The sequence below is a fragment of the Malus sylvestris genome, chromosome 10, assembly GCF_916048215.2.
Source record: "Malus sylvestris chromosome 10, drMalSylv7.2, whole genome shotgun sequence".
Lineage (NCBI taxonomy): Eukaryota > Viridiplantae > Streptophyta > Magnoliopsida > Rosales > Rosaceae > Malus > Malus sylvestris.
The window spans coordinates 27,784,669-27,809,709 of record NC_062269.1 but is presented as its reverse complement, the minus strand read 5'-3'; the positions used below and the strand labels follow the sequence as shown (position 1 = coordinate 27,809,709).

General features: G+C 39.2%; 2 protein-coding genes, 1 long non-coding RNA gene and 1 pseudogene across 3 annotated transcripts; 2 read left to right on the top strand and 2 right to left on the bottom strand.

Moving 5' to 3' along the window:
* Positions 1–383: 383 nt before the first annotated feature.
* On the bottom strand, positions 384–7,869 carry LOC126584400 (purple acid phosphatase 15-like; annotated as a pseudogene).
* Positions 7,870–16,636: 8,767 nt separating this feature from the next.
* LOC126587609 (uncharacterized) lies at positions 16,637–17,856 on the bottom strand. Its single transcript, XR_007611130.1, has 3 exons — positions 17,764–17,856; positions 17,154–17,217; positions 16,637–16,812 (listed from the first exon to the last, which is right to left on the bottom strand). It is a non-coding gene; the product is annotated as an uncharacterized LOC126587609 (long non-coding RNA).
* A 1,598-nt stretch (positions 17,857–19,454) lies between these two features.
* LOC126587591 (putative F-box protein At3g17480) lies at positions 19,455–21,515 on the top strand. The gene is made up of 2 exons (XM_050252675.1): positions 19,455–19,662; positions 19,947–21,515. The coding sequence occupies exon 2, from the start codon at positions 19,981–19,983 to the stop codon at positions 21,478–21,480; it is 1,500 nt and encodes a 499-aa protein (XP_050108632.1). The 5' UTR covers positions 19,455–19,662; positions 19,947–19,980; the 3' UTR covers positions 21,481–21,515.
* A 1,428-nt stretch (positions 21,516–22,943) lies between these two features.
* Positions 22,944–23,706, top strand: LOC126584399 (ribonuclease S-3-like). Its single transcript, XM_050248798.1, has 2 exons — positions 22,944–23,271; positions 23,362–23,706. Exons 1-2 carry the CDS (start codon positions 23,014–23,016, stop codon positions 23,704–23,706), a joined length of 603 nt encoding a protein of 200 aa, XP_050104755.1. The 5' UTR covers positions 22,944–23,013.
* Positions 23,707–25,041: the final 1,335 nt, after the last annotated feature.

Here is a 25,041-nt window from a genome sequence, read left to right as displayed (position 1 = left end):
AAGGATTTTGTCGAAACGCCACCCTTTTAAGCAGTACCACCATAACATCAGTGAACTGGTAACACCATGTGACAGTATAAAAGTCACTTCCAACAATTTCTCGGCTTCACAATAAGGGGAGGGGAAATTTTTGATAACTCAACAAAATACGCAATTAGTTTAGAATTCAATATCCGAAATTGCTCCAGGAACCAATCTTACACGTTTGTTGTTGTATAAATTGGTTGAGAGAGTATATATTCAAGTTACAAAGGAGACGTATAAACGAGATTTTATCATTTACATACAACAACAGCGGAGTTGCTCTTCTTCTGTGCTCTCTCTCTCTCTCTCCCCGCCCCCTCCCCCACCCCCCACCCCCCCAACCCCCCTCCACTTATATATAGTGTGTATACATAGGTGAAACCCCATCTTCCTACTCTTTCTGCAACCTTCCATCCTATTCCTATCTAGATAAGAATGGTCAATTGATTTGGGATCTTAATAATAAATTTTTCCCAGCAAGCAGCAGTGAGAATTAGAGGTCAGCAAGCCAACTTTCGAACAAATGGCGGATGCGGCATTTATCAGGCTGCCTCACTATATAAATTTGATCTCCAATTTTATTGTCGGAGTCCTGGTTCCGGTACCATGTCCACAAAGCCCAAGTCTCATTCTTCACCTGCAAGTTATGCACATCAAAATGCACGCTTAGTGTATAATCCAGGTAGCCTACTAGCCTACATCTATATGTTTGCTACTCAATAACCGATCAAGGGTATTCAAGTCAGTCACAGGATTTTCGCACTCCGTATAAACAGATATTGGTGCTAAGTGATTTTCTCTTGACATTGCAGTGGAATGGTAAAAATGATTTAAACTGGTTCCATAACATTTACCCATGTGTGGTCTTTCTATGCACATTGACAGTCAAGCACATGCTCATCTTTCCATCAATCATTTTCAAGTTGTATCATATGTAGTGTAGGGTCATACAAATTAAAGTATAACGTTTCTAGACAATTGAATGCATTGTCAGACTGAATATTTGCCATACAGAAACACAGAAAAAGGAGTACCTCAAGGATCCCATGGCCAAAACTGCTTTCTCTGAAAGCACTGTAATCCGGTTGCCGATCCCAACAAAATTTACCTGCTGCTGGGCCGGAGGTAAAGTTCTCTGCACAAAAGGCACCATCACCTAGGTGTTGATCAGGAGTAGTTGATGGCTCTGGGCAATGACCAGGTTCGTCAGCATGTTGAACTGCCATCTTCTCCCGATTACCCCCGTCACCAACGGTGAGATATACAGGACCACAGGGATCTAAGTTGTAATCATAAACTCGATTCGATCGCTCGTAGGCATGAACCTATTGTTTTATTCAAGAAAACAGAAGAACATTCAGTGCACTTTAAAGCGAAAAGATATTTAGTTACAATGAGGAAAATTGTCATCATTCATAGACACTAAGGACAACTTAATAAAATCATGCTTGGGATCGGAACCAAATGGTACTGCTGTGATACGAGTTTCAAGATAAGGTTATTGTTTCTGATAGCGTTTCAAATACGTTTGTGTTATGTGTTTTAGCAATAAGGGAACCAAGTACCAATTAATTTCATATTAAATTTGTTTTCTCAAAAGTTTAAAGCATAAACTGCAGTTCCTTCTAGCTTTCTATCACTATCTGGTTACTGGTATGAAAGAAAGCCTCAATCGAAGGACCCTTATACCACTTCTTCCACATAGTTTCTGGCTATAAGAAAGAAACCTGTTACCTATCAAAGATTGTGACAATCATTGGTGGTTATCGTTACTTACATGTCCATTGAACACTATATCTACACCATAAGAGTACAGAAGCTCTTCCATTTCCAACCTCATACATTCTGCCTCTCTGTAATGGACCTCATAGGTACTATACCAGGGATGATGCCAAGTATCTAGCAACCAGGGAGTTGTGGATCTTGTTGGTATTTAGACAATCTTTCATCATTAATAAAACTTGAATAAAATGATAAAGATTGAAAATCAAAGAAACAGAGTGCAGAGAGCTTTTTTGGAAACAGAGGGCTGATGCTTTTTACTTAAAACAGAGATCTGATATTTTCATTCAGATATTTCTGATATATATGGCTCAATACATAAGCTGACTGAAGTAATTGGGTCGACTGATAAAGAGAATGGGTCGACTGATAAAGGCAACAGTCAGCCTTTTTACACAGAATCAGTTTCAGTAAAGCAGAATCAGTTTAAGTAAAGCATTAACTTTTAACACTCCCTCTTAATGCTTTGCTGCTTCACTCCCAAAAGTTCTCTTAGGTAGATGAATCTGTCCTTTGGTAATGCCTTGGTGAAGATATCAGCAACTTGATCTTCTGTCTTGCAGTAGACCACATCCACTTCCTTGTCTTTCACAGCACCTCTGATGTAGTGATGCTTCAGAGCAATATGCTTTGATTTACCATGACAGACAGGATTCTTGCTCATGGCAATAGCTGACTTATTGTCACAAAAGATATGAGTTGCTGATTCTTGTTTCTCACCAAAATCTTGCATAATTCTTCTCAGCCACACTGCTTGAGAAGTTGCAATTGAAGCCGACACATACTCAGCCTCTGCCGTTGATAGTGCAACTGATTTCTGTTTCTTAGATGCCCAAGAGAATACACCAGTCCCTAATGTAAAAGTATAGCCAGATGTGCTCTTCAAGTCATCCACACTACCTCCCCAGTCACTATCACAGAACCCATACAATTTGGGCTTAACATTCCTTTCATACATAATACCAAAGTCAAGTGTACCTTGTATGTATCTTAGGATCCTCTTTGCAGCTCCATAGTGAATGCAAGTAGGCTTGTGCATAAATCTGGACAACAAGCTTGCAGCATACATAATATCGGGTCTAGTCGCTGTCAAATACAACAAACTCCCAACCAGGCTTCTATACACAGATTCATCAGCATCACCATTACCATCTTCTCTTTGAAACTTTTCATTCACAACTAGAGGTGTTGCAACAGGCTTGCAACCAACCATTTTGAACTTTTCTAGAAGTGTTTTTGCATATTTCTTTTGAGTAATAAAGATACCATCATTTGATTGAATGATACTAATTCCCAAAAAATAATGCAACATGCGTAGATCACTCATCTCATATTTCCTCATCATGTCATTCTTGAAATTCAAGATCATATTACGACTACTTCCAGTATAAACCAAATCATCAACATATAAGGAAACAATAAGGATATCTGAAATACCTTCTGTTTTGACATAGAGGGCAGGTTCATTCTCACTTCTTTGAAAACCTCTTTCATTGAAATATGAGTCGATCTCTCCATACCATGCTCTCGGAGCTTGTTTCAGGCCATAAAGTGCCTTCTTAAGTTTATACACCTTGTGCTCTTGTCCTTTAAGAACAAATCCTTGAGGTTGGTCAACGAACACCTTTTCTTTTAGGACTCCATTTAGGAAAGCCGACTTGACATCAAGTTGGTGTAGAAACCACCCCTTCTGAGCAGCTACGGAAATAAGGCCTTTGATTGTTTCATGCCTAGCTACCGGTGCAAATGTTTCTTGGAAATCAATCCCGGGTTTCTGAGAATAACCCTTTGCTACCAATCTAGCTTTGTTCCTTTGAACGGAACCATCTTGATTGAGCTTAGTCTTATAAATCCACTTCACTCAAATGACGGAGTTGTCACAATGTCTGTCCACTAGTTCCCATGTCTTGTTTTTCACAATGACATTGATCTCCTCTTGCATTGCAGCCTTCCAAGTCTCTTCTTTCACTGCATCATCAAAGTTTTCTGGTTCTTCAACACAAAAATTGCAGCTTTCATAGACTTCATTTAAGCTCCTTAATCGAACCGGCGTTGAACTTGGACTTGAAAGTGTAGGAGAGTGAGTTTGAGGACTGTTTTCAGGTGATAATTGTGGAATTTCTGGCTCAATTTCCTCTTCATTTGGTTGATTTTCTTCTTCAATTCTGATTTGTACAGATTTTTCTCGGATGGTTGCTTGATTCCAATCCCACGAAGATTTCTCACTAAAAAGAACATCTCTACAAACCACAACTTTCTTCCTTTTTAAATTGTAAAGTCTGTACCCTTTTGTTTATGAAGCATAGCCTACGAAAATGCATCTTTCACTTGACTCATCAAGTTTTTGTCTTAGTTCTTTCGGAACATAAGCAAAGCAGATTGACCCAAACACTCTCAAATGATTCACGGAAGGCTTTCTTCCACTTCATGCCTCAAATGGTGTCTTATCTTCAACTGCCACTGTTGGATGCCTATTCATCAAGTAGACCGCTGTATTAACTGCCTCACCCCATAAATATTGAGGTATTCCCTTGTCATGTAACATTGCCTTAGCCATTTCGACTATGGTTCTGTTTTTTCTCTCAGCTACTCCATTTTGTTGTGGAGTGTAGCTGACAGTAAGTTGTCTTTCCAAGCCAATATCTTGACAAAACTTATCAAATTCTGTGGATGTATACTCTCCTCCTCTGTCACTTCTAAGAACTTTGATTAGATACCCAGATTGTCGCTCAACCATAGCTTGAAACTTCTTGAAGATTGAGAACACTTCTGATTTCTGTCTTAGAAAGTATACCCAAGTCATTCTGGAATAATCATCCACGAATATTAGGAAATACTTGTTTCCCACTTGAGTAGAGGTCTTCATGGGTCCACAAACATCTGTATGAATCAATTCCAATGGAACTTTTGCTCTCCAAGCTTTACCATGTGGAAATGAATCTCTATGATGCTTCCCAAGTGCACACCTTTCACAGATTTCTTCATTTTCTTGGATACTCGGCAACCCATGCACCATTTCTTTTTCTTGTAGCTTCTTGAGACTTTGAAAATTCAAGTGGCCAAGCCTTTTATGCCATAGCTTTGAATCTTCTTGCACTTCCATCTTGAATGCAGATTGAGTTGCATACTCAATTGTGAGAGGAAAACTTCTACTCTTCCTCATCTCAATCTTAGCCACGAGTTGTTGACGATTCCTCGTATCATATATCTTGCAAGTATTGTCTCCAAAATATAAGTAGTAGCCATGCTCAATGAGTTGTCCAAGACTTAGCAAATTTTGCTTCAAATCAGGAACTAACATGACATCCTTGATGAACATCTTTCCATTCTTCGTATGCACGGCAATAGTACCTCTTCCCAATGTATCGACTAGCTGCCCATTTCCCATCTTCACTCGGGTTAGGTTTGTAGTGTCAACATTATGGAGAATGTTCTTATTCGCCGTCATATGATTGCTACAGCCGCTGTCCACAAACCAAACTTTAGCTTCTTCTTGGACGGTTGTATCATGACCAAAATAAAACATATTGGTCTCTTCATCTTCTGCTTTGGTGTAGTGAGCTAGCTGATTATCTTTGTAGGTACAATCCTTTTGCATATGCCCGAATTTGCTACACTTGTGGCATTTCACTTTTCCTTTGAACCAATTTCACCGGAATGAGCTTTGTCACAAATTTTGCACTTCGAAACATACAAACTCTTCTCAACCTTTTTCTTGTCTTCAAAATTACCCTTTCCTTCCCACGCTTTGTTTTTGCCTTTCCAATTCTTGTTGGAGTTGGCTTTGCTTTGACTTGAACTAGCTTGAGTTTTTGGATTCACTGTAAGTGTTTGGAAAGCATTTTCTACATCATTGTTGTCATGCCTAGATAATCTTTGAGCAAAACCTTTGAGAGAACCAATCAATTCTTCAACACTCAAAGTTGACAAATCCTTAGTCTCCTCTATGATTGAAACTATGTTGTCATACTTTCTTGGCAAGCTAATTAGATACTTCGGAACTATTCTCTCATCAGACAAGATTTCACCATAGCTTTTCATTTGATTAATAATCTCAGACAATCTACTCAGGTAATCATCTAGCAATTCCTCATCTTTCATTCTTATATACTTAAAATCTCTTCTCAAAGATTGGAGTTTGACAGCCCTTACCTTAGTAGAACCTCTGTAGATTTTCTCCAGCATATCCCAAGCTGATTTGGCACTTGTCTCATTTGAGATTCTCGGAAAAATTTCATCTGAGATAGCATTTTGGATGACCCCAAGAGCTTTTGCATCTCTCTTGATGTTTACCTTCAACTCCCTTGTTTGAGTCTCTGTCAAAACCACAGTGCTTGGAGGTACAACATAGCCATCTTCAATCAAGCTCCACAAATCATGAGATACAAAAATTGTTCTCAACTTTGTCCTCCAGAAGTCGTAGTTTACTCCACTGAAGATAGGAGTTCGAATCTCACCACTGCTACTTGAACCAACCATGAATTTGAAAAATTTTGATTCTAGGGTTTCACTTGGAATTTTCCCCTTTTTTGAGAATAAAAAAAAACGCCCCACTCTTTGATCAGATTGGCTCTGATACCATGTTGGTATTTAGACAATCTTTCATCATTAATAAAACTTGAATAAAATGATAAAGATTGAAAATCAAAGAAACAGAGTGCAGAGAGCTTTTTTGGAAACAGAGGGCTGATGTTTTTTACTTAAAACAGAGATCTGATATTTTCATTCAGATATTTCTGATATATATGGCTCAATACATAAGCCGATTGAAGTAATTGGGTCGACTGAGAAAGAGAATGGGTCGACTGATAAAGGCAACAGTCAGCCCTTTTACACAGAATCAGTTTCAGTATAGCAGAATCAGTTTAAGTAAAGCATTAACTTTTAACAGATCTGTCCACATTAGCCAAATCTTGCTCCAGCCACTTGTATTGTTTCCCTGTAGGCAAAGAAATCACTGATTAATGGGGATAGAAACAATAACGAAACCATTTGTAAAGAAAAAGAAATGCAAAAATACGAATATTTAGGCAAGGAATGAGCTCAAAAATTAGGCAAACTTTAATTACTTGATTTGCTAAAGTCAGTGTAGGCTCCAAGCATGATAAAATGAATCCCCCCTGCATTAAATGAGTAGTAGAATGTGGACGAAGATCCGCTTTCTTCAGATTGGAATGCAAACCGAGAACTATAAGCCTCAAAAGTCTTATTTTCAGTCTGTTCTTCTATTTCATGGTTCCCTTCAACAACCATTATTGGAACTTTGGACACTAAACTCTGCATATACCTACACAAATTACCCAGCAATGACAACATAAGAAAACAAGTTCTATGCCATAATTTACAGCAGCCATTGCCTATGATAGAAATAAAGCAATTTATATTTTAACCTTCCCCAGTAAAACCATCGAGGCTGATAGGTCTCATGTATCAGAGAGTTTGGAAATGAGCAAGAATAGCAGTCAGAGCCAGTTCCATTTGTGTGTGGTCGAGGTTTGTATAAGTAACATCACCAATCAACAAAACAAGATCAGGATTGTTACTTGTCAAGTGACTTATTGTGGTAGTTGTGTTGTAAGGCCAATGTCTCCCACAACCGCTATTCTCTCAGGGTAGCTCCGAGGACCAGAAACTGACATAGTCTTGAACTGGTGGATTTCACTCATTGCAGGTATAGAAGGATCCCCGCATCGTTAAAAGTACAGTGTATTCAGTTTCAACCCTACATCAAAACAACAATTAGATCACCAACTTATCAGAAGAACCACATTCCATCAAAACTTATGTTTGGGGGATTTAAAAGTTCAGTCATTTCAGCAAAACCCAACTTTGTAATTCTCCATTGAAACTTTGAAGAAAATAAGAAGTAAACGAAATCAAACCTGTGAGACGAACATGGTGGATGATTCCGGAAGTGTAATTTTGGAAGCCTTCAAAAGGGTGGAGCTGATTGTAAACAAGAGAATACCCTGTGGCTTCATGTTTTGGTGGATATCTCAGCTTCCCATAACGAACGCCGCTTGCCACACTTTTGGGGTCCAATAAACATGTGTTACCGTTGTGGTTTCAAAGCGCGATTCTCTAGATCCCAAATCTTTCAACCTCAAGAATAAAGGTAAGGCACAACCACCATAGAAATAGACATATGTTACCGTTGTGGTTCCAAGGACTATTGGTCATGCATTTGCCGAGCACTTGCTCATGTTGTTGCTAAGTATCATTCACGTCGTAAAGTCATACAGACTAACTTTGTTCAAGTTGATAATCCCGAACATTCCACTATGTAGTTTTTTTATTTTCAAAAGTCATCTACACCGATGGAAGATTAAAACTTTTAAACAGGGACCAACATGTGTCCGAGTTCCCCCTATTGGCTAAACGCCCTCTTAATATTTGGTTCAAGTTTTTGAACAATTTTCTATGGAGTAATGTTAGGGTCCTTAGGGAGACTAAATTTAAAGACAATTTTGTGAATTAAATGACATTGAAGTTGTTGATTGGATTATTAATTAAAAAAGGATAAATGTGATCATTCCTTATTGGTGACACATCATTTGGTTTGCAAATTTTGTTTACAAATTTAGCCTTCCTAGCATTACTTTTTTTCTATGTATTTGGATTATTTATTGGTGTTTTGTTTTAAATTTTGGATAATTACTTTATGAATATGATTCTTGGGTGATTAGTGAATGAACGAAATATAAATTTCCTTATACATGTGACTAAAGGCATTAAAACAAAAGAAATATTACTAGCCGCTGTGAGGTTTGGCCATTCTTCGACCCTTTAGTATAGATAATATCGAATGTATTAAAATAAATAAATTTTACCAATTTTTGAGATTCAAAGATCGTTTTACAAGAAATTATCGAGTAAGGCTATCAATCCATGATATTTATATGGTTAGGCATAATGCATGTGGTCCATTATCCTAGTAGATTGGAAGTTGATTTGTACCTTGCGTGTTAGGTTCGAACATCCCTCCTCATCTAAGTTATTATAAAAGTTTTGAATCGTCCATTTAATAATAATAATTTTAAAAAATATGGTTGGCTTAAGGCTACATCTTTTTTTTTTTTATATGTATGCAACGATAGCTTGTATTAACAAGCCATAAATGAGGGAACAAAAAAAAAAGTTTCTAATTTCTAGAAATCCTTAACTAAACAACAAAAACAACTACTGTGAAGGGCAAATTGAGCTAGCTGATGGATTATTTTGGTGGCTAAGAGGCATACATGGGAAGGTGTTTAGGCCCAAATAGTTTTTAGGGTCAACAAAAGATAAACTCAGGGGATTGTAGTCATCATTGGTGTAGATAATATCGTTTGTTCAAAAAAAAAGTTTGGGGTAGTATTCAAAACAAGATTGCAAGACAGTACCCCAAAAGTAACCCATTTAGGAATGTACCAATAATTTCCAGTTAAGTATTCAAACGAAGAATTGCAGGCTTCAAGCATTCAAATTCAACTCTAACAAATCCAATGATTTCAACAATTTACACTTATCAGCAAAATTAGACCGATACTAGAGGCATTGGAGCACCAGATTAAGCTCAGATTTTCGAGCCCGGGAAATCTGTCACTGATAGCAGTCATACTGGCATCCTATAAGCTATTCAAATCAAGCACGTTGTCGGAGCCATTGGCAGAATATGTTAAGGATAGTATTGTTAAAGATTCAATTGGTGATAAAACTTAAAGCTACTTAGTTTGTCGTGATTGTTGTATTAGACTAGTAATTAGTTGAGATTGTTGTATAGGTGGCAAGGTGGTTAGAAGGTTAGAGTTATGTGAAAGTATATATACACACACACACACACACACACACACACACACACACACACACCACAACATTGTAATTTTATTCTCTTAATCAATGAAATTAATTTTGTCTAACATGGTATCACCCACCTTCTGTCTACCGACTTGATCCAATCCACGCTTTCCCTTCTCCAGCTTCTTCGCTAAGCTTTCTTCCTTCCTAAGCTTCTTCGCTAAGCTTTCACTGCCAAACCCTAACTTTCTCCCATGGCGACCTCAGCTTCTCCCTCTTCCGAATTTGTAACACAAATTCATCGTAATCCTCTTTCAAATTCGAGTTATACTCTTTCCACACCTTCAATCACAATCTAGAATATCAGATCCATGGTGCCGATCAAGCTGACTCCGACCAATTATCTCACCTTGAGTGCATTGTTTGCTCCGATCTTCCTTCACTATAATCTCACTAGAATTCTTGATGGATCGATGCCTCCTCCATCTTAATTCATCACTGATGCTGTTGGAAATCAAATTCTGAATCCGGCATATGTTTATTGGTTCGAGAACGATAAGAACATCCTCATTTGGATCAATTCCACGTTCTCTAAATCGATCATCCTTACACTGTTGGAGTTACTACATCCAGAGAGCTTTAGGCAAGATTGGAGTCACGCCTTGCGACGACGTCTCAATTGTACATCCACGAGCTCTGATCATGTCTGCACAGCATTTCGAATGGCGATTCCATAGCTGCCCAATATCCTCAACAAATTGAAGAGATCACTGATGCTTTTGCTAGTGTCGGTGCTCCAGTTGAGGATTCTGAATTAACCTCTATCACATATCATGAGTTACCACCAGAGTACGAATCTTTTGTTGATGCGATACAATTCCGACTTGGTTCCACCACACTTGATGCTGCATGGTCTCCTTCTCAATAAAGAGATTCAGCTAACAAATCGGAAGAAAACTACTTCGATAGTGTCAATTCAGGCATACAACTCCACCGCCGGCATTCTTCCTACTTCGCCTTCTCAGGATTTTGTTGCTTAACATAATCCTCCAGGTCGTGGTGGTGATCATAATTTCTCTCAAGGTCGTGGTGGCGATCGTGGTTTCTCCAACCCTAGAAACTTTCAGGGACAAAGCAACTTCCGTTCTAACAACAATTGTCCAAATTCTTCTCCCAACAATTCTCAGCACTACAACCGTGGTGGTTGATCATCCTTCAATTTCTCAGGAAGGAGGATTCCATGCCAAAGTTGTCGCTAGTTTGAGCATGATGCAATCGAGTGTCCCCAGCGCATGAATCCACATTATTCCAGCAATGTTTCTCATTCTGTTATGGCTGCAAGCACACATTCTCCTCAACTTACTTGGATTGTTGACTCCGGTGCTAGTATTCACATGACCAATTCTTACAACACTCTTTAAAGGTTTTCCTATTCTCCACTCTGGTTTTTCTACATTAAATACTCCTCATCATAATTTTCAACTTCGAAATATGTTACATGTTCCTGATTTGAAACAAAATTTGCTTTCTGCAAATCCGTTTCTTGTTGACAATTGGTGTTCTATGTATCTTTATCATTTTCATTTCATTGTGAAGGATATTTCTTCGGGGAAGATGCTCTTTAAAGGTCCTGTGAGAGATGGCTTCTATCCATTTCAACCACAGCCTTCCAGTTTTGTGATCCATAATCGTAATGTGTTTGCTGCTTCTGTTAACACATCCAAAAATATTTGGCACCAAAGACTTGGCCATCATTCGTTGAAGATTCTCAATAAGTTGGTTACTAAGTCTTTTATTTCTTTTTCTAGTGGTTCCAATAAGTCTTTCTGTAATGGTTGTGCCTTAAGCAAAAGTTCTAGATTGCCATTTGCTTATGTAACTTGTCATACCAGTAAGCCTTTGAAGCTACTTCACACAAATGTTTGGGGGCCAACATCTGTCACTTCTGTGAACAATTCCAGATACTTTTCATACCAGTAAACCTTTAGAGCTACTTCACACAGATGTTTGGGGGCCAACATCTATCATTTCTGCGAACAATTTCAGATACTATGTCATATTTGTAGATGATTTTACAAAATATCGTTGGCTTTGTCTTTGCAATATAAATCTGATGTGTTTCCTACTTTTGTTAAGTTCAAAAGTCTTGTTGAGAACTTGTTGCATACTAAAATTGCTGCTCTTAGATCATATTATGGTGGGGAATATCTTAGCACTCAATGCTCTAATTTCTTTATTGAGAATGGTATCAATCATTGACTAAGTTATCTATACACCCCTCAACAGAATAGTTGTGCTGAACCTAAGCACATATACATAGTTGAGACTGCCAGAACACTTTTAACAGTTTCTAAGGTCCCTCACAGCTATTGGGATCATGTCTTTTCCACTGCTATGTTTCTCATAAACAGATTACCTACTGTATCCAGATTGTCTCCATAGGAACGTCTCTTCCACATATCACCTAACTATGCCACCTTGAAGGTTTTTGGGGGTAGTTGTTTTCCATGGTTGCAACCTTACTATGAGTCTAAATTGGATCCCAAAAGCAAGCTCTGTGTATTCCTTGGTTATAGCCTCAACCACAAAGGTTACAAATGTTTGGATCTCACTACCAACAAGTTATACATCTCACGAAATGTGATCTTTGATAAAGGAAATTTTCCCTTTCACACTATTGCAGCTTCACAGTGCTCTCTTTCCTCAGTAGCAGCTTCATCTCTCAATACCATTCCCATGCACCTCACATTCACTTAACCACAGATCTATTCCCCTATACCATCATCTCCATCTCCTATATTCTCTAACAACCTTTATACCTATATCTCTTATACCTACATCTCACTCGGTTCATACTAATACTCACCTTATGCAAACCAGGTCCAAATCTGGTATTTACAAACCAAAAGCCTTTTCTGCAACCAAACATCCTCTCCTTTCTTATCTTTCCAATGAATTTGTTCCCACTACATATCTCCAAGCTTCCAAATATCCACATTGGGTTAAGGCAATGCAGGAGGAGTTTCTTGCCTTACAACAAACTGGTACTTGGTCCTTAGTACCCAAAACTGCTCATCAAAACATAGTAGGATGTAAGTGGGTTATCAGGATTAAAAGCAAAACTTGATGGTACCATAGATAGGTACAAAGCTTGCTTAGTTGCCAAAGGTTTTCATCAGTAAGAATGACTTGATTATACTGAGACTTTTAGTCCAGTAGCCCAGCCTGTGACAATTCGACTCCTACTCACTCTTGCTGCCCAGTTTGATTGGAGTCTCAATCAACTAGATGAAAACAATGCTTTTCTGCGTAAGACATTGTCTGAATCTGTTTATATGCAACAGCCGCCTGGTTTTGAAGATGCTATTCATCCTACTCATGTTTGTCAATTGCATAAATCCCTATATGGTCTTAAACAGGCTCCCCGAGCCTTGTATGAAAAACTCCATGGAGCATTACACACTTTTGGCTTCACTGGTTCCAAATTAGATCATTCATTGTTTGTCAAAAGGGATCTTATGGTCTTTGTTCTGATATATGTTGATGACATTACTGTCACAGGGCCATCTGCAGCAGCTTGCAAGCATGTTATTTCTCAACTTAGCTATCTCTTTCTTATTAAAGACCTTGGTGCATTTCATTATTTTCTGGGAATTGAAGTCAAGCGATCCTCCAAAGGCATCTTCATTTCACAAACAAAGTATATCTTGGATCTATTAAAGAAGGCTACCATGGCTGGAGCAAAACCATGTGCTACCCCACTCAGTACATCCAAGATGGATCTTTCTTCTCCATTGTTTGATAATCCTGCAGATATCGACCTTTGGTTGGTTCATTACAATATCTTACTTGGACTCGGCCAAAATTATCATTTACAGTCAATTCATGCATAGTCTAAGGCAGTCTCATTTTCAAGTTGTCAAAAGGATCATTCGATATCTTAAGGGTTCCATTGACATTGGTCTTTGGTTTACAAAATCTGTCTCTATTCCATCTCTCAAAGCCTTATCAGATGCTGACTGGGCAGGTTGCACACTTCATCGAAGATCAACTAGCGCTTATTGTATTTTTCTGGGTTCATCTATCATCGGTTGGAATGCTAAGAAGCAATCAACAGTGGTTCGTTCTTCAACAGAGGCAGAGTATCGATCTTTAGCTAATACTATAGACGAAATTACATGGATATGTCAATTACTTGCTGATATTGGTTTCCATCTTCCATGTTGACATGCCCGACCTTGATATTCCCCAAACATCAGGGTAGGAACGTGCTGGCCGATACCCAAAGGTGACGAAGCCATATTAGAATGCATGAGAACCTGAAATATATAAGACTTATAAATTTAATTATATTTAATATGCAAATGATGAACGTGTTCGGAGCATACAACTAATCTAGAACACTAAAAAGAAAATAATATAACATTGAAGGAGCAAAGGAATGGGTCCTACACTAAGAGGACTCGAAGCTGCCGAAGCGGAAATGCCTTGACGTCGAGATTGTACGCAGCGATTCTAAGTTCTGATGGGGCATAAAACAAACATGGGTGGACCAAGTTGATATATATATATACACACACACTTACTAAAACTTTTATCAACATACTAACCACCAAAGTTTTATGGAAATTCAATAGTATAATATGTAATAGGTTTTCCGAAAATCGTAGCATGTCATAAAACCTTCATAAAACATATCTCCTATATAGTGTGATACATAGTGGTATCCAATAATAATATCTCCTGACCCAATGCCCGCTTTTATGTCTCTGCACTCGTAGCCAGAGATTATTTCTCTTAGCCCGCAGCCAACAACTATAATCCTCACCCGTGGCGGTATAGTGACCACTAGATAAGCACAAAACCATTGAACATAGTCCTTCGAGGTGTTTCTTCGTATTTTGATGTTCAAAACACAACAACGTGGTTAGAAAAGAACTATAGGGACGAAAAGATAAGCATTTGGAGTGTTTTGAGGCTTACCCAAACCAAAAAAGTTACAAAATCATTCAAAGTCGCGTCGAGGAACTTTGTTCTCGTCGAAGCTTGGAGTTAGAGTCTCACGGCTCGGTTTTTCCTACGTAACAGGGCTCGAGTTCGAGCTCGTAAGGTCTATAGGGTGAAATGGGTGGTTTCTCTGGTGGTGCTTTCCCCCATGGCACCCTTCGGTACTTGCCGAGAGAGAAGGGAGATAAGTAAGAGTGATAGAGATAAAGTGAAAAAGATAGTGAGACTCATAGGAGGGAAGAAAGAGAGAGAGAGAGAGAGAGAGAGAGAGACAAGGGAGAGGGTCGCGAACAAACTCCATAGGTGGGCCCCTTGGGCACACCTATTTAGGCCCTCAAAAACAATATTTTAAACCAATATCCCAACCCAACATGAAATTACAACATTACCCTTTCGTTCCGTAAAAAATTGGGACGGGTTGTTACACATGTACTCCTCAACTCTAGTGTGATAATCAATTAGCTATCTCTCTTGCCAAAAATCCTTTGTTTCATGCTAGAACAAAGCATGTAGAGATCAACTACCACAACATTCGAGAAAAGTTGTTATTGAAGGCCATCTCAGTCCATTTTATCTGCACTCAAAATCAAATTTCATATATATGCACAAAATCTCTTTCCAAAGACCGGTTTCAGCTCTTAAAATCCAAACTGTCCCTTTGAACTCCTCAGTTTAGTTTGAGGGGGGATGTTATGGATAGTATTGTTAAAGATTCAATTGGTGATAAAACTTAGAGCTAGTTTGTTTGTTTTGGTTGTTGTATTAGATTAGTAATTAGTTGAGATTGTTGTATAGGTCGCAAGGTGTTTAGAAGGTTAAAGTTATGTGAGAGTGTGTGTATATATATATACACATACCACAACATTGTAATTTTATTCTCTTAATCAATGAAATTCATTTTCTCAAACAAAATGCAGCCTCATCGACGAAAGGTTAAGGTGCTCATCAAGGTGAACGACGCGAACGTTGCGAAATTAGCAGTGAAGAGGCCGACGACGAAGTCTGAGCTGCCGGTGGCGCCAATGCAGAGGGCGGTGCTGCTGAGGCGCTTGAGGGCGAGCTAGCGCTTGCAGACGAGGGAGCATGCATCACAGCTGGGCTTGGAGTCGAGCCGCCGGAAGACCTCAGTGATCTACATAAACTATCCTCCGAATACTCTATCACCACGGAGACTATTAATCTGATTTACAAATTGAGGGCCAGGAGTCTGATGTCCATAAACTAGTGTCTTCGTCATGTCTTCTTTCTAACTTAGTGACACATGCTTCAACACCGTTAAATTAAACAGTGATAACACCAATTAAATAGTGTAATTGGGTAGTTGGAGAGTTAGGCACCTTTTGTTTTTCTTTTATTTTTTTTATTTGTTATATTAGTCTTTTGAAAAGATAGCACCGTTAAATTAAAAGTTAAGTTTATAGACCGCTGTTAAAAAGTTAGAGAGCAAACACAAATGAGACACTGAATTGGCGACAGCAAACTACCGCCGAATTTGACACGCCCCGATCCTGATATTACCCGAATACCAGGATAGACACGTGATGGCCGACACCCGAGGGTGACGAAAGCCATTAATTGATACAAAAGCTAAGAATAAGAAATAAATACAGGTTAGAAATTTAAAATACTAAGAGTTAAAAGGTTTAGGAACATGCTCAGAGCATACAACTAAACCTAATCACTAAGAAGAATTAAGATAAAATTTAATGAATAAAGGAGTGAGTCCTACATTCGAGACGATCTGAAGATGCTGCTGCGGAAGTGCCTTCACGCCGGGATTAAGTGCCTTAATCCTAAGTCCTGAATGGGGGCGCAAAACAAAGGTGAGTGGACCAAGTTTATATATACAATAATAATAAATTAGTTATCAACATACTAACCCCCAAAGTTTATATAAATGAAAACTACTAGCATAATAAGTGATGAATTTAATAAAAAACCTAGCATGCCAAATATCTCAAAAATCACATCGTGGAATATCATTGCAGAAATCAAAACAGTAAACGCATCATAAATCATCTCGTAAACGTGGTGTGCTGCTAGAAAGATCACTAAATAAATATAACTCTCGGCCCAATACCTGCTCCGTGGTCTCTGCGCCCGTAACCAGAGATTACCAACTCCCGGCCCAATGCTTGCTCCATGTCCCTCAGCCCGTAGCTAGGGATTATTTCTCCCGGCCTAAATGCCAACACCAGTTCCTCGCCCCAGACGGCATAGTGTCTGCTAGGTACGCACAAATAGTTACGCCTCTCATAAATAACCACTTCATAGTATAAAGTCATCCATTGTCTATACTATAAAGAGGGGTTTCTAAAACATGTTCTAGCATCCTATCGTCATCCATCAAATAGTCTACCAGTTCATGGTTTTTATAGAAAATACGATGTATTAAAATATAGCTCAAACTAGGCTAGCAATTTATTTCCTCACCAAAACACGAGACGAAATCAATAAATTCCAAAAACAGGCTTAACATAAATCAATTCATAAATCCGTAGGCATACTAATCATTTATGCAATTAAATTATAAAATCATGTAATTTTAGAAAGGGTCCACTCACAAATATTCTTTAGCAGAAGAATCGCGTGAATAAGGATATAGAATTTCTCCACTAGCAACTTTACCTAAGCACAAAAATGTAATAGATAAATAAAAGGATTTTCTAAAAGATTGGGTTTGAATTAAATAAAATAGGGGATTTGGGATTGGATGGGTTTAGGGTTTTAAATGGGTTTTAGAAACCTAGGGTTTTTGGGTTAAAAGGGTATTAAGGTGAGAATTGGGGTTTGGGCTTAAGCCCAAACATATACACTCCCCAAACACACACACACCACCAAAACACAAAGGCCTTAAGGCCTTATTAAAAAGGACAGGGCTTTAAGCCCTTTAATATATAACCGGCCCAAGGCCAAATTATATAAGGCCCGAGCCCTTTTTGGGTTTTAAAAACCAATTAACAAAGCTTAAAAAAAACTAAAGGGGGCTAGGGTTTTGGGCTTAAGACAACACGGGCCTAAGGCCCGAGGGGAGGAAATGGGAAAGGCCGGATGGCCTGGTTTGCCGAGAGAGAAGGCCGGAGCTGCTACAGCTCCGGTCACTTGAAAACGAAAGCTTCGAGCTCCAATCTAGGTACAAACATGAAGAACCAAGAGAGAGAGAGAGATTTCTACCTTCCAAACACCGTAACTCGGTCGGAGGTGACCGGAAAAGCCTCCAAAGTCCATGGGTTCGCCGAAAAATGGGTGTGCTCACCCACAATGATTTCCGAAGCAAAATCTACGTAAAAATAGAAGGTTCAAGCTTCTAAATCATAACCAAACATTAAGCTAGGTACGAGAATGAGGGATTCGAGACTTACCCCCACTTAAAAAGGAAGAAAGCTCACCGGAGCTTTGCTCCGTGTCTTCGATCTCGCGGGCAGAGGGGTCCTAGGCTTGCTACAAGCCTCTCCTGAAGGTGCTAAGGTTCTAGTGAGTCCAGGGAGAGAGAGATGCGAGAGGTTGAGAGAGAGAGCTACAGGGAGAGTTGAGAGAGCTTTGGGAGAGAGAGACGAAGAAGAAGGTCACGGGGGTGAGGGGACGTAGAGAGGGAAAATAGGGGAGGTTTAATGATTGACACGTGGCAGCTGGGGGTGGAAATAACAAATGGTGTAATTATTTGGGGGTGGTTGTAACAATCTACCCCCCTTAAAATAATTTCGTCCTCGAAATTTAAAATCACTTACTAGACTGAAAATATTCGAAAATAGGAAGAAGAATAATATACATATATGTAACGAAGATATTAGGTAAGAGCGGTTACACAAAAGGGAAAATGCCACGCCGTCGCAATTGGCTGCAATGATTCCATCTTTCGTGCCCCCAGGCTCATACTTTCTTTCCCCATCAGTGTAAAAGTAGAAAACATACTTTAATAAAATATAAAGTCGAAAACACAAAATAATTTAAGGTCAGATAACGTCAAAATAGATATGTACTAACATATAGATCAAAAGCTCGAATCAACTTAAAAATGAAAACAGAAATACTTTTCCAAAAACATTTATAACGACAAAAACAAATAACTAGAGGAAATGAAGTTAAAATACTTATACTGAAAACCAAAACTGAAAAATAAGAGTGGGTCTCGCCCAAGCACACGAAACGTCACGCACTTTGAGAACAGATGTGTCTTTGGGTTGAGTCCCAAGAATAACAATTCTGAATCTGCATCAGCTGCTGTAGGCGAATCTTCTTGCCCACTTGCCTAACGAACCCAACAAATAAGCTATCGATATACCGGTCGGCCGCCAATGCAAAGGGCAGTGCTGCTGAGGCGCTCGAGGGCAAGCTAGCGCTTGCAAACGAGGGAGCAGGCGTCACGGCTGGGCTTGGAGTAGAGCCGCTGGAAGAGCTCGGCAATCTTTTTACTACATAGACTTTCCTCCGAATACTCTATCACCACGGAGACTATTAATCTGATTTACAAATTGAGGCCCAGGAGTCTGATGTCCATAAACTAGTGTCTTCGTCATGTCTTCTTTCTAACTTAGTGACTCATGCTTCAACTTAATACCAATTCAACAGTGTTAACATTTGAAGAAAAAAACTAAAAATTAAAGAAAAACGACAGTATCCCCTAAAAAGATAACACCGTTAAATTAAACAGTGATAACACCAATTCAATAGTGTTATGGGGTAGGTGGAGGGTTAGGCACCTTTTGTTTTTCTTTTATTTCTTTTTATTTGTTATATTAGTCTTTTGAAAAGATAGCACCGTTAAATTAAAAGTTAAGTTTATAGACATCTGTTAAAAAGTTAAGAGAACATACACAATTAAGACACGGAATTGAAGACTGCAAACCGCGGCCGAATTTGGGAGCGTAAGTTCCTAAATTTGGGAGGGTGTGGAAATCGGTCGCACAAGAATCAAAATAAAAACCCCTCTCTGCCATCGCATTATCGCACGCAGCTGCACGAACAAAACGCAGAAAATACATTTTCTGCGCCGAGTCTGCCCCTTTCCCTCTCACTCACAGCGCTGCTTCTGCTTCGGTCTCTTCCTCTTCCTACTGCCTAGTCTACAACAAGGTAACCTCATTTCTAACTTTTTATTATTCAATTTCAGTTTTTATATATTTTTTTAAATGAAAGAAGGATACTTTTTTTGCTTCAATTCTTATTTCGCTTTTGAATTTCAATTGGCATTTTCAGTAGGGCTAAATTTTTGAATGTATCCATGAGTTTTTTTTTTTTTTAAACAAGAAATAGCAATGCCAGATGATGATGAGCTTTTGAGAATATGCTTAATTAGAGAGAATGTGTAATTGTGGAATCTTCTGATCTTGTTGTGTTGGTCTTTGTGTGTATCGTAGAACAAGGGTGAGGTCCATAATTGACATTGCACAAATGACGAACAAAACATCCAAAATCGGACAAGATTTGTTGGTGAATATTCTGTCAACTCTGCCTCCGAAATCTCTGATGCGATTCAAGTGCGTCGCTAAATGGTGGCATGCTCTCATCAACGACCCCAGGTTCGTCGACAAGCACCTCTCCCATTCCTTGCTGGACGATCAGTCCACTCGTGTCCTTCTGAAGCGAATGTTAGTCCCTTCTACGGAGGACCCAAATGGGGACAAATTTCAATCCGTATTCTCAGTACTTACTTTTGACAATGTCATTGTTGATGATGACGATGATGGTGTGCACAAGTGTAGCACTCTTTCTGGGATCGAGGACGTCAATATTCCTCTTTCTATGAGTCTGGAGATTGGAGATGATCAATCATTTCATGTTATAGGTCATTGTGATGGGATCATTTGTCTAGCTCGTCCTAATTCTACTAAGGTGCTTTTGTGGAATCCGGCAATTCAGGAATTCAGGGTCCTTCCTTCGGAGACATACAGTCCAGATTGGTTCGACGAAGCATCCTTTAGGGATCCTCATCCTTGGTGGTTGGATATGCCTTACATGCCACTAACAAATCGGTTCAACGATGTTTTGGGATTAGGCTATGATCCTAAATCTAAAGATTACAAAGTTGTCAAAATTGGATTTTCTGGTTCAGAATTGCATGGCGGCACAGAACATTTGATTATTCATCCTCCCAAGGTAGTAGTGTATACCCTAGGAACTAATTCTTGGAGGGAGATCGAGCCTTATTCTTTAGAAACGGAAACTACTTTCCTTTGGCCTGAAACTTTTCAGGTGTACTTCAAGGGGATGTGTTATTGGATAGGAAGTGAGCAACAAAAGGAATTTGCCGATAGCTATGATGTCACCTATCCCGAGCAAGAAAAAATTAGGCGAGTGATCGTTTGGTTTGACATGAGTCGTGAGGTGTTTCATGACATACTGTTACCACATGAGATGGTAGAGTTCAACAATTTCGAAGGATTTGGTATTGAAATGCGTCTTAAGGTGTGGAATGAATCCATCGCTCTCTTTCGCTTGAATTGTAATACCTTTGAAGATGGTGATACACCACCCTTTGAAATGTGGCTAATGGATGATGATTCTGGTGGTGGTCCGAAAAATGCGGGTGGTGTTTGGACAAAACACTTTGCTGCCAAGATCCCATCATTCTCAAGGTCCCTCTTGCCCCTGTACTCCACATTGGCAATGTGGAAAAGCGACGAGGTTCTTACAGTAGAGGGAAATGGAGGCTTGCCAATGTGGAAAAGCGAAGAGGTTCTTACAGTAGAGGAAAATGGAGGCATAGTCTGCTATAACTTCCGTACTAAGAAGCTTAAAAATCTTCCCATTCAAAGTGCTGTAAGGATCAATCCCATTTTTCCTCCGCAACCGTATTATTTGCCACTGTGCAAAGCAAATCATTCGCCCGTTGTATATGTGAAGAGTATGGTTTCGGTCACGGAAGGCAACAACAAGTACATGTGTACGTAGATATCGAAAGTAATGAAATCCTTTTGTTGTCCAAATTATGGATGTCCTTAAGAAACTTGGAGTCGATAAAAATTTACGAGTATATTTGATAATGTTTGATTAATGAATTAACTAAACGGAAAAGGCATGTGGTATCAACAATCTGCAAATATGAAGCAATACAACCAAGAAACGAAATGATGGCTACCTGCAGATATCCACCCTGCGGTGTTGCCTTTCAACGAAGAAGATGAGATACACATACAATGTTCGAAATTAAGTGTATTGTAAGTTGTACGTTTTTACAAGATGAGATACGCAAGCAATGCCTAAATCGTTTCTGTATTTTTTCGTTCGGAACCATGTTTAGCTAGCGTTGTCCTGAATGGATTTTTGAAACAGAATTATAATCTAAAATTTGGACTACTAGCTAGCTTAGGGTTTGAATCTGATATATGATGAACCACTTTATATAATTGGGTTGATGATGAATCGTCCACTACACAGTTACTACCCTTTATAGCATGAGAACGCATTGCCGTGGGCAACAAGAAAGATGCATTCCCTAATTCCGAATGTGTTCACACTCACTTGACCTTAATTATTATCACCTTTGCTAGCTAGCTTCAACTTAATCTTTCTCTACACTCTACACTTGACCTCAATTCTAACAATTTGTATGTTGTATATTTGATCATGTTTGATTAATGAATTAACTAAACAGAAGGCATGTTGTGTTAACAATCTGCAAATGTGAAGCAATACAACCATGAAATGAAATGATGAGTACCCGCAGATATCCACCCTGCGGTGTCGCCTTGCAGCGACGAAGCGGGTGTCTATAGGACAATATGATTTCCCCGGTCCGAAGGCTAGCTCCAGGGTGAGTAGCAGCAAATTGAAATAGCTATTTACTTAATCCACAAGTTAATTAATTATCTGCAACCGGGATAAGTAAGTTGAATAGAAACCATGAAGAGGAGAGGAGAGCTCCAAAATTTCAAAGATAAGAATTACCACTGCTAGAAGGTAGTGGTTGAAACTTCAATTTACAAGATAAGATACATAAACAATGTCCAAATCGTTTCTGTTTATATTCGATTGGAACCATATTTAGCTAGCGTGGTCCTGAATGGCTTTCTGAAATAGAATTATAATCTAAAAATTGAGACTATTAGCTTGCTTGGGGTCTGAATCTGATATATGAGGAACCGCTATAATTGGGTTGATTGGGTTGTTGATGAATCAACCACTACACGGTTACCACCCTTTATAGCATGCATATGAGAATGCAAAGCCTTGCATAACAAGAAAGAGGCATTCCCTAGTTCAGGATCTGTTCACACTTACTTGACCTTAATTATTATCATCTTTGCTAGTTAGCTTCACCTTAATTAATTTCTCCAAACCCTACCCTTAACCTCAACTCTAACTATTTAAACACCTCTTCATTTCTTTGAAAATTCACACTTCATTCACTCTTTAGCTTTCCTTAATATTTCTCATCCCATCCTCCCTCCCTCCCTTTGTTCTTTTGATAATTGCTTGACAACCATGCACTTCTTCAAGATTGTTCTCGTTGTCATCGCTCTTTGCTTCGTCACTTATCTCGGAAAGAGCAATGCTGCCACACCATATGATATCTTCCAATTCGTCCAGCAATCCCCATACGTCTTCTGCCTCCGGAATGGAATTTGTGGAAACCCACCAGTTCTGCGGCATACCTTTACGACACACGGCCTCTGGCCGAGCAACTTTACCGATCCATCTGCATCTATACTCTGCGCTGGCACGCTATTCGACAGAAAACAGGTACACATTGAATATATTTACTCATTTCAGTTTGTTTTTTTCTCCTGCAGCTCTCTGAAATGCTTGTAACTTCTCGTCTTTGTGCTTCAGATGAATGCTGATCATAATCTGCAATTACTTTTGTCCAATTCCTGGCCCAACTTCAACAATAGACGGACAAATATGGATTTCTGGGAGCATGAGTACAACAAGCACGGCAGGTGCTCGGACAATAAATTTTCCCAGACACAGTACTTCCACGAAGCTCATAGATTATGGTTGACCTACAATGCACAATATCTATTTTCTCAAACAACTGGGATTGTACCAGGACATCAATATGATTACATCGACCTTGAATCGGCCATTCGACGGACTATAGGAGGGAAAACACCTCTTCTTATGTGCAAGTATCATAGGAGGATCACGTATCTGCAGGAAGTCTGTTTGGGATAAAATCTGAACTTTGGGCCAGAGAGAAAGTCGGCCCAAACCCAAAGCCCAGAGGAAAACTTAGGAGGCAGGAAAGAGGCTTTCGGCTGGGCACAAGTTACAAAGGCCACCTGCTTACCTGCTCAAAGACCATAGGGGGTAGGCTATTCAGTCACTACACAGCCCAATAAAGTACTTTATTGGTGGCATTCATGTAAAAAAGCTAGTGAGTCATCACCAAACAGCATTCGGGCACCGCTATTGCTACAGGAACCCAAGCTGAAGTCGTCTATAAAAGGAGGAAGAGAAGATAGAATTAAGGACACTCAAACAAACAAACAAAAGCCAAAACTCTGCTCAAGCCAGATTTGCCTTCAACAAAGCTGTAGTCAGCACAAGCCTTCATCCCATTCGGGATAAACCTTCCCAAACCCCTGTAATAGCTCTGCTACCTTGTTCATGGTGGTATCGATTCATTTTGTATCCTCTTCTCCCCCATCAACCCCTCTAAAAGCTTTCAGACCTCTGACAGAGCCACAAAGATAGATTTTGTAAGAAGTTCAGCCTTGGCCGATAAGGTTCAAACTTACCCGACTATCTTTGCTCTGTCTTGGTCTTTTCTTTCTTTTAAAAGCACAATAACATGTTATATATTCCCAGTTATATACAAGTTATTTCTAGCAAAGTCATAATGAAAATAAGTCTTCAGCACTTGAATCCGATCTGAATCGCGTCAGAGTTCAAATCAGATCTAAGTCTTAAGCCCGCGGGCATGTAATTTAAAGATCAATTTAAAAGTCCTTGGCCTCAAGGCATAAAAAAGAACTCTATGTGGACTCAACCCATCCACGACAATCCTTGATAAGCGAGAAGTCCGAAGTTACTTGGGGCGCAAGTAATCAATCTATTTCTCCGTTTTGTTGCTATTATATCTTGATTCGTAGAAAAGGTTTAAGCCTGGAGTGAATTCTGATAGAAAGCCTCAAGGCCTACACCTAAGGCCCCGCGAAGGCATCTATTTAGCTTCATTTCATGTTGCGGTCTAGTTGGTCCGAGTATAAGGATTAACTCTGATGGGAAGCCTCAAGGCCTATACCTAAGGCCTTACAAAGGCACTCATTTGGGTTCGTCCTACCTCTTGGATTCAGATAATCAAAGGTATAATAGTGATAAGACTCTGGCAATCATAAAAGACCAAATATGATACATCCAAGCACTGGTTTAGTTTGACAGGAAGCCTCAAGGCCTATACCTAAGGCCTCACAAAGGCACCTGTTATATCTAACTTGGTTTCTCGGGCGTATACATATTCAATCAAAGCTTAAACACTCATTCAACATCTGCCATACTGAAGATGGC